Source organism: Colletotrichum acutatum, assembly GCF_030867785.1.
Source record: "Colletotrichum acutatum strain CBS 112980 chromosome Unknown BDZ83scaffold_3, whole genome shotgun sequence".
Classification (NCBI taxonomy): Eukaryota; Fungi; Ascomycota; class Sordariomycetes; order Glomerellales; family Glomerellaceae; genus Colletotrichum; species Colletotrichum acutatum.
This window is the reverse complement of record NW_026848997.1, coordinates 886,578-896,209: the sequence shown is the minus strand read 5'-3', so window position 1 is coordinate 896,209 and position 9,632 is coordinate 886,578. Positions and strand designations below refer to the sequence as shown.

The 9,632-nt window shown below is 55.1% G+C and overlaps 3 protein-coding genes across 3 annotated transcripts; 2 read left to right on the top strand and 1 right to left on the bottom strand.

The window, feature by feature from the left end:
* Positions 1–2,332, top strand: BDZ83DRAFT_249584 (P-loop containing nucleoside triphosphate hydrolase protein). The gene is made up of 6 exons (XM_060501920.1): positions 1–23; positions 93–589; positions 663–1,110; positions 1,167–1,246; positions 1,308–1,358; positions 1,421–2,332. Exons 2-6 carry the CDS (start codon positions 110–112, stop codon positions 2,042–2,044), a joined length of 1,683 nt encoding a protein of 560 aa, XP_060371466.1. The 5' UTR covers positions 1–23; positions 93–109; the 3' UTR covers positions 2,045–2,332.
* A 288-nt stretch (positions 2,333–2,620) lies between these two features.
* On the bottom strand, positions 2,621–6,136 carry BDZ83DRAFT_565111 (DNA polymerase family A; the record flags this gene model as incomplete). The annotated part of the gene is made up of 2 exons (XM_060503712.1): positions 2,621–5,901; positions 5,956–6,136. 2 exons carry the CDS (start codon positions 6,134–6,136, stop codon positions 2,621–2,623), a joined length of 3,462 nt encoding a protein of 1,153 aa, XP_060371465.1.
* A 2,008-nt stretch (positions 6,137–8,144) lies between these two features.
* BDZ83DRAFT_565071 (uncharacterized protein) lies at positions 8,145–9,498 on the top strand (the record flags this gene model as incomplete). The annotated part of the gene is made up of 2 exons (XM_060503706.1): positions 8,145–9,258; positions 9,308–9,498. The coding sequence occupies 2 exons, from the start codon at positions 8,145–8,147 to the stop codon at positions 9,496–9,498; spliced, it is 1,305 nt and encodes a 434-aa protein (XP_060371464.1).
* Positions 9,499–9,632: the final 134 nt, after the last annotated feature.

Sequence of the window (9,632 nt, the reverse complement as noted above, 5' to 3'; positions counted from 1 at the left end):
TGTCAACGGGATCGTGGAAGCTGGTACGTCTTGCAATTCCTTGTACTCTACTCACATGCCACATACCATTACTCACCCACACAACTTCACAGGCGAAATCTGCGCTCTCATGGGCCCCTCGGGCTGCGGCAAGACAACCCTCCTCAACGTCCTCGCAGGCCGCCCCACAAACGCCTCCTCGGTATCCGGCTCCGTCCTCGTCAACGGCGCGAAGCCCTCGCGCTCCCAGTTCCGCCAGATCAGCTGCTTCGTCGAGCAGGAGGACGCCCTCATCGGCTCTCTCACCGTCCGCGAGACCCTGCTCTTCACCTCGCGCCTCTCCAGCACCTCTTCGCTGCCCGCCAGCGAGCGCCTCGCGCGCATCGACGGCCTGCTCAACGCTTTCGGTCTCAACGAGCAGGCCAACACCATCATTGGCACGCCGATCCGCAAGGGCATCTCGGGCGGGCAGAAGAGACGTGTCGGTGTGGCGAGCCAGCTTATCACGAGCCCGAAGATCATGTTTCTGGACGAGCCGACGAGTGGGTTGGATTCTGCGGCGAGTTTTGAGGTAATTAGTTACCTCAAGACCGTGGCGAAGAGAAGCAATGTAAGTCGAGTCGTCTGCCTTCAACTGGCCCAAGGTAGCTGCCATGGAAGCACTGAACACTAACACCAAACAGCTCATCGTCATCGCCTCCATCCACCAACCCTCCACCTCAACCTTCAACCTCTTTGACAAGCTTCTCCTCCTCTCCGCCGGCAAGACGCACTACTTTGGCCCCGTCGACAACGTGGTTCCCTACTACGAGTCCCTCGGTATGCCGATCCCCACGCAGGTGAACCCAGCCGAGCACGTACTCGAGATGGTCAACACGGATTTCGTCAAGGACAAACGCCAGGCGGCGCAGAAGCTCGAGGCGATGCACGGCGCCTGGGAGGAGTCGCGCCCTGCCAAGGAGCTGCGGGCCGCCATCGCCGACGCCGAGAAGAACAGCAACGCTTTCGAGGACGACCAGGCGGAGAAGAAGCCCGGCTTGCCGAGTCTTGCGCTCACGTTGCTGCACCGGAGCTTCATCAAGAGTTATCGGGATGTTGTGGCGTATGGGATCCGGTTTGCCATGTACACTGGTGAGTTATCTGGAGTCATGTTTGTACCTAGAGGATGGTGAACTGACTCGATTTAGGTCTGGCCATCATGATGGGTACGGTCTGGCTTCGCCTTTCGACCGACCAAGAGTCCATTATCCCCTTGACCAACGCCATTGTAAGTGCCCCTACAACCCATACCAAACCTGATTCCCGGGATTTACTGACCATTGTACTAGTTCTTTGGTGGTGCCTTTATGAGCTTCATGGCAGTAGCTGCGGTCCCAAGCGTACGCACCCCTCCTCACCCCCCCCCCCTGACAAACCCAAAACTAACATGAACCAACTCAAGTTCCTCGAAGACCGCGACCAATACGTCAAAGAGCACCAAAACGGCCTCTACGGACCCACAGCCCTCCTCATCTCAAACTTCTTCATCGGTATCCCCTACCTCTTCCTCATCGCCCTCATCTTCTCCGTAATCTCGTACTGGCTCTCCAATTTCCGCCCCTCGGCCACCGCCTTCTTCATCTGGGTCCTCTGGCTCTTCCTCGACCTACTCGCCGCCGAGTCCCTCGTCGTCTTCTTCGTTTCCCTCTTCCCCAGCTTCGTCATCAGCCTCGCCCTCGTCGCCTTTGCCAACGGCCTCTGGATGAGCGTAAACGGCTTCATGGTCTCCCCCACCATTCTCAACTCGTTCTACAAATACGTGTTTCACTACTGGGACTATCAGAAGTATGTTTTTGAGGGCATGATGCACAACGAGTTTGGGCAGCGCACGTATACCTGCGGCAAGGGGTGTCAGTGTATGTACCAGACCCCGCTGGCGAGCGAGTGCAAGATTGCCGGGCAGGGCGTGCTCGATACGTACGGGTACACGGAGAACCATTTTGGCAGGGACGTGGGCATCATGCTTTCCATCATCATCGGATACCGCATTGCGGCGTGGATCGTGTTGAAGATGAAGAAGAACTGAGAAGGGTGCCCGCGCCGCTGGTCGGTTATCTCATGCCTCGTACAAATGGTGTAAGGTTGGGAAGTGTGTAAATGGGGTTCGAGTTCGTCTGTCTTTTTCGCCGGTATAGTTGGCTTTAAATGGCTTGCAAAGGCCTGTCTTATAGTGTTTCCTGGGTTGGTCTTTAGATAAGGTGGTGAGCGTAATAGTTTGTTTTGAGGAGCTGGCTTATGGCGTCCATCTGGTTTAGACGGTTTGTATCACTTGATTTGCAAGTCTTAATAATGAAGAAAGAAAAAAAATCAAAAAAATCCTTTGGGACAGGGGCCAAAGAGTAAGTAAAACTGAGTACGAACACACATCAACCATGGATATCGTGAGGTGAAACATTCATGATTGGTATCAGACATCGCAAACGGAAATGTTGCCGTCCCTCCATATACAACTAACGCCAAGCCCCTTACAAAACACCAACTCGCTTCTTCTGCAAGTAATCGAGCTCCCGACTTTTCAAGACAACCAGGTTCGCGTAACATACATAGTAGATAGAGATTGCCGTCAAGGCATTTACAAACATCGTACAACACCACCACCTCATCATCTTACATTATAGCTAGAGCTGGGACCCGACCGGCCCACGCCCTTCTCCTTCTGCCACGTTGTCCACTTGCTTTTCCCATCGTACCGCGAGAACCTATTCCCAATCGCGTCCGAGACCGTCATCGTGGGCACCAGCTTCGCGTCTGAGTGGTACGGCAACACGCTGCGCTCCTTCTTGGCCCTGGGCGGCTTGGGCGTCATCATCTTCTCCTCCTGCGCCTTGAGCGCCGTTCTCCTGTCCTTGAGCACCTGGCTCAACTCCGCCTCGCTGCTGGCGATCTGCGCCTTGAGGAAAAAGGTGTCGGCCGTCGCCTTGTCCTCGAGCGTTTCCATGACGGGCGTGCGAGGCGTGTACTCGATGCCGTCAAACTTGGGCGCGTGCGAGGGGTCGGGCACGATGGCGGGGTCGAGGCGGGCCTCGGCGCCCTTGGAAAGCAGCGTGGTGATGTCGAGACTCTCGCCGTGGGGGATCGGCGTTTTGTGGCTCGGCGTGATGCAGTCCATGTCGACCTCCTTGCGGAGAACATGGTCAATGTCAATGGCCGAGAAGTACGCCACCGACTGCGGCAGATCGTGAATGCCCACTTGCTGGGAGAACATGGCCCTGGTCCAGACATTCGCGACCTGCAGCGCCATCGCCGCGCGGTACTTGTCATGGTTTTTGACGAGGTACCGGATCTCGTCGTGGACGGTGATGGCGAGACGGGCATCAATGTTAAACCGCCTTGTGAGATAGTCCATACTGACGATAAGGAGGTGGAGGTAGTCAACGCCAGATGACTGAACGGCCCAATTGATGCGCGACGTCAGGTAGCCGTTCTGGTTGATGAATCTGCGCATCAAGGCCTCCGTGATGCCGGCCCCTAGGACGAACGTGCGCGGCCGCTCCTGGGCCGCAAACTCCTCCAGCTTGTTGAACAAAAATGACTCAGTCCCGCCACGCCAAAACGGCCGCTTGCTGAGTACGGATCTGTTGGTTTTGGTACCCTTCGTCGTAGCATAGAGTTTTGATGCAGTCGCGTTTGTCTCCTGCTCGGACAGGTTGGGATTGAATTGTCTTAATAGCTGACCGGCAAACTTGAGGCCCGCACCGTAGATACGGCCATAGTTGAAGACCTTGGCATCGTTCCTCGTGATGCCCAGAATACCTGCTGTCCGCGAGTGGAGATCTGTGCCGGCTGCTTTGGTGCCCTCCAGAGTCATGAACCCAATGGCGTTGCCACCATGCAGTTTGAACGTTGCGTCTCCGACCAGACTCGCAATCCACAGCTCTTCCGAGTCAACATCGGCACCGACGAAGCAGTAGCCCGGTGGTGCTTTCACCATCGACTTGAGCTCCGATCCGACTCTGTTCTTCTTCGCGTTACTTGCCGTGAGCCACGTGTTCTCTACGGCTCGTCTCGTAATGGTACCCATAGGTATGATCTGAGGCAAGATGTAGCCCTGGACTTCCTCAGCGCTCTTCTCCCTCTTAGAGCTCGCCTTTTCATCGTTGACCGACAGGTCATCTTCGTAAACCACCATCTGTGACCTGATGCGATCCCGAGCACTGATCCAGTACGAACATGACGCATTCATTTCCAGCGCCTCCTTGGCGTATGCGTACTCTGACGACAAGGTGCCCTTCTCAAAGTAGGAGAGATAGCTTTTGGCCATCGGGTTGACGCATCGTGCCGTGGGCCCGTCCTTGTGGGGGAGCTTGAAGAAGATGCCCTCTTCTTTCAGTAGTGCCGCATCGGTATCAGAGTCGGAAAAATCACACTCAACCATTTGCTTCTGCGCGTAGGCCTCTGCTTCGTCAAAGGCCACTTTGAACGTCCAGCCGTACTTGTCTGACCAGAAAAGCGGGTGGTTATCCCACGAAAGTCTAAGTAGGATAGGCGCGATGCGTGTACGCACGGAGATGGCAATAGGGGCATCGTTCTTCGGGAACAAGTCCTTGTACCACTTCGGCATGCCCGGCTTCTTTTGTCTCGCGGCTGGCCGTGGAGGGTCGTTCTTCTTCTTCCCCTTGACCATCTTGATCTCCTGGCCGGACCAGTCCAGCTGCTTCAACCATGGATCGTTTCCCCACTTCTCGGGGTCATCCTTGATTGCGAGAGCCTGCTCAGTAAGCCCGATCAGTCGCTCCTGTACAGCATCAGAAAGCTCTCGGTAGGTGGCCTCGGCATTGTGTATGTAGGCGTCCCATGTCTTGTTGACAGGCAGGATGACGGACGAAAGATGTCGCAACGCAGCGAAGCTAACGGGATGAGGGCAAGTGTCCAAGAAGTTTGGAAACACAATCTGGTACACCCTGTGAGTGATGGCTACGTCTGCAGCACAGTAGTCGAGGAGGTTATCCAACTTGCTCAACACGCCATCACGGTCGAGGGAGCCGAACTCATCGCGAACGGCCTTGTCGATGGTGACGTCGAGGTGGAATTTGGCCACATCGCGGAGTGAGTTGACCGAGCTTCGTTCCACCCACAACTCTTCCTCTTCTTGCCGCAAAGCACTATTGCCTAGAAGTTCTGCGAGCTGCACATCGTCTGTTTCGTTTGCAATCTTATCTCGTAGTTCTCTACTCTTTTTGTGCTTCATCCACGTCGGTCTCTGCTGCGAGCACATGCCGTTCACAGCGACGTGAAGCGACATGGTGTCGAGAAACGAGTTGCCAGTCTGTTTCACGTCGTACTCTTCCAATATCCTCGCCCTGTCATATCCAACATTGTGTCCTACTATTATACGCTCTTTGGTCGGGTCGCCCAATGGGATCAGGTGTCGATCGGACTCGGATTCGCCAAGGAGCCAAGGGGACAGCCAGGCGTACCATGCTGTCGGGCTTGAGGCGCAAGCCATGACGGCAAACGAACTTTCCTTCCACATGACTTCGGTATCGAAACAGATCATCGACTCGTCCGGCGCATCGACCACCTCGGTTCGGCCATCGGGATAGTATTTGGTCCAGCCACTCCGGCGAACCCATTTCCGCGGTTTTGGTGGTGCGCTCGCCCTTGCAAACTGTTTGGCAAAAGAGAGGTACGGCTCGGCAGAATCGACGGCCAGCTTGTAGAAATGCTCGTCCAACGTACGTCCCTGGAGTTCTGGTAAATCGAACGCGATGGGGTCGCTATTGTCCGTGTTCTTGCCGAGCAAATCGTGTCGGCGCAGATGATCCTTGGATAGTTCGACAAGTTCTGAAGGCGGCGGGGGGTTTCCATCGGGGAAGAGTTGTTTGTAAACGTGAGCGCTGAGGTGCTGGACACCGATGTCGTTGAAGCGCGCTTGCGACGGGACTGTAGATGTTAGCAAATGACTAGGCAAATATCTAGGTAGGCGCATGATCATACGGGCTAGACTCTGCTGTGATTCTGCGATGTCATTTGTCTTGGAGGCATCTGCAGCGATTGCGGATTGCCACCGAACGTAAGAGCGCCATGCTAGGCGACGGGAAGCATGGTGTCGGTGTCGAGCTAGGCGGACGAAGCTCGCAGTCGAACTCCTCAGTACATGGTTCGCAATCTCAACCATCGCTGGATCGGCCTTACAGCATGCCGCAGCGAGTTCGGGTGCGTATTAAAGGCGTATTGTCAATGTGTGGTCGCGCAGCATTACCTGGATGCGAAGGGGAGGATGCGCGGAAGCTAAGAGGTGCGACGCTGAATGAGCGACGAACAAGGAGTAAGGCCGAAAACTCGAAAGCTGCCGTCACCATTTCGATAGGCGTCGCGATAGGGGGCGGAAGAGGGGCGCGTTAGCTTGGGTCCATGTGCTGATGCAAGGATGGCAGCCAATCGGCATCGTTGGGATTGCCTGCTTTGCTCAGCTCACCTGGTCACCCCCACCTTAAGAGCTTTCAGGGTCTCCCGCCTGCCTGGGCCATGGGAAGCGACCTCCGTCATGTCATGGAAATGGAACGCTCCAACATTCGATGACAGTTGAGTTGGGTCTCATTTCTCGTCTACGGTCCCTGCGAACACTGTCTCCTCAGCATATCCGATATCTGAACTTCCTGCCATCCGTCCATTCAATCAAGATTCTTGTGCGGGATTAGCTACAACACCTGGCCTCCATGCCTTGACACATCAAGGCGCGGTAGCGCAAGAGCAACTGCAGCTACACACAATTATGCGAGTGTCTGAACTGAGTGAATTCCCGAATTTCAACATCACTTTTCGCAGTAAGATCAGTGCATCCGTCTCCATAATAAGTAAGCACGTAAGGAAAGGTACGAAGCATTGAGGTCGTGTCATGACATCCGTGACTTATACCTACCTAGAGGTACCTAGGTACTACCCAATTAGGTATCGGATTTCGAGGGCAGTCGCCGCCCGTTGCCCCCACTTTGGCCGGCACTGTGGGTCGATTCCCTCCGGCCCGCTCCGGCACTCACAATCCTCTTTTTGTCTTGGGCAGGCATGTATATAGTTCACAATGCTATGTTGTAGGAGAATGAACCAGGCACAGTTTGTCCAAGCTGCTCACTATTGGAATTGAGAAGCTTACACTTGGCACCCGTGCCGTGTGTTGCGGCCACCTCGTGTCGGTGGGACAAAATTGGGGTCGGTGATGCCCGGTTCAAATGGCGGCATGGCGGCCGCCTGTGTTGTGTCGCGCTTGCCGCACCAGTCTCAGGCCCTCAGTCAGTTTGGAACTTGGGTCTTTCCTCAGCGACGTATCACACTAATGGATGAGTGAAAACGCTGTGCGAGAGCTGCCCGACACTGGGTGACCGACTGGCTGCATGTAGCCGTGTTGTGCGACGCCGGGACCGGCCTAGATCCCAAAGCAGAGGCAGGCACAAATGGAGAGGACCACCTAGATCGTTTCTTTTCTTATTCGAGTCGTGTTTTCTTCTCTGTCCTCTGACGACCCGAGCGCTGCGTCTGCCACTTGACGCAATCGGGAATCCCGAGGCAGCTACATATCCCTTAGTAGTGTACACATCCTGATCCGAGGACATGTTGAGTTTTTTCTTCTCACTTTTTTCTCAGATTTGACCCCGGCGGATCACAAATACTAAGTAGTGCAGGTCCCATGAGTAAGTGCGCTGAGAACCTGGAAGAATCCAAGTGTCCCATCCAGTCGCCACCAGTGCACCTGCGGAAGAACTGCCCTGCTGACCTGATTCACACAAAGCCGCAGTTGCCGCTCCAGCTGTCATTCAGAACGTCTAGGTCGCGGAGTAATTGCCCATCCACAGTCCACTGCTACTGGTCAGCAACAAATCAATCGCCGAACCGACGCCTAAACCCCGAAACGACCTGTCGACACTAGCAAGGACGTCCAACCGTCATCCCGCCTTCTTCGCTCCCCTCCACCACTTTCCCTTCGTCACTTCGACATGGCGAAGAACCCCTTTGTCGACCTCCATTCTCATTTCAGCGGATACCTGTCAGGTAATTAGCTGCCTTCTTGTTCCCTATGCACATTGTCTATCAATCATTGTCTTTTTTTTGGGATCCCCAAACCTCTCGTCTCTGACCTTGGACACTGTTCCGTTGGCGCTGCAGACGACCGGCGCTTCCTCATTCCTCCCATGCCGGGCCTCATCCCGTTTCTACCCACGCCTCCTCTGCCTCAGCCGACTCGAACTGCCTCTGGTCAATCCGTGAATCACCTCTCAGACCTGGACCGGGTGGCTGCACGAGGCGGCAGCAGTCAGGCACCTATCGAGCTCGACGACGATTCAGAGCCCGCACAGGCTACGACTTCAGGGCCTCTAAACGCCACCACCGGTACTCAGCAACAGCAGCAACAACAGCGGTCTCACAACCACGCAGTCAACAACCCTTGGGGCATATTGACACCAGACAACACCCAGCACCCACAAGCCTTACCCTCTTTTTCAGACTTTGCCGCCAACCTGGATTTCTCACAGTTCGACGCGACAGCGCCTTTCCCTAACGGCGCCCCGCAGACGCCTGGCCACGACCTGAACAGTGACGAGTTCCTTTCGGCACTGGTTGATGGGAACTTCTCCTCGCCATCCTCGTACCCTCAACAAGCCCAAACCTTCCCAGGCACCCACCAACCGAATCAGTCCTCGAACCTGCAAAACCCTCCCCGTCGCTGTCCTCCAGATACGGCGCTGCGACCAAACCGCCTCTTCACCAGGAACAGTAGCAACAACACTCCCGCCGCGCTACTTGTAGGACAAGCACCGACGGGGAATCTTGCTTCTTTCGACGAGAACGAGGTGGAAGAATCGCTTTTCGTAAGCTCAGACGACGAACAACCACCAGTCACAATGCCTGTACAGACGCGCCGGAGAGCCTCTACAATACTCAGTTCCGACCACGACCCCGAGCCGGAGGATATCGCAGCACCCACATCGCGAAAGAGAGCAGCGCCCTCATCTGCACCGTCTCGAGGTTCTGCCGCTCCGAAAAGACGGCGGACATCACAGCCCCAAGGCACGCGCACTCAAACAGCAGCCAATACTCTAGTCATAGACGACGATCCCTTTGCCGAGGAAAAACAGGAATCGAAGAAGGGCAAGCAGAAGGATGAGGACATCATTGATCTGGCAGGCCCTAATGAGGTGCCAGAGGAGGTGAAGGTGCCCAAGGAAGACAACAGGGTCAAGCTCTCGGCCTTCCAGTGTGTCATCTGCATGGACGATGTCACTGCGTTGACAGTAACACATTGCGGTATGTGCGAACCTGCGTTATACCACTGGGAAATTGCACTAACGCTTAGCAGGTCACCTATTCTGTTCCGAGTGCCTGCACTCTGCTCTCAACGTCGACGCCACGAAGAATAAGTGCCCGATCTGCCGACAAAAAGTCGAAACCAAGGACCGAAACGAGTACACAAGCAAGACAAAGGGCTTCTGGCCTCTGGAGCTCAAGTTGATGACAGCAAGCCGCAAGGGGAAACAGCGAGCCTAAAGACTCTTTTTTTTTTTTCTACACAATTACTTATTTGAACACACGCCAGGACTGCCTTCTTCGAGTCGCGGGCAGTACATCCATCTTTGGCGAACACACGGGGAGCAGGGGGCATATGGTTGCGTGGTTTTAGC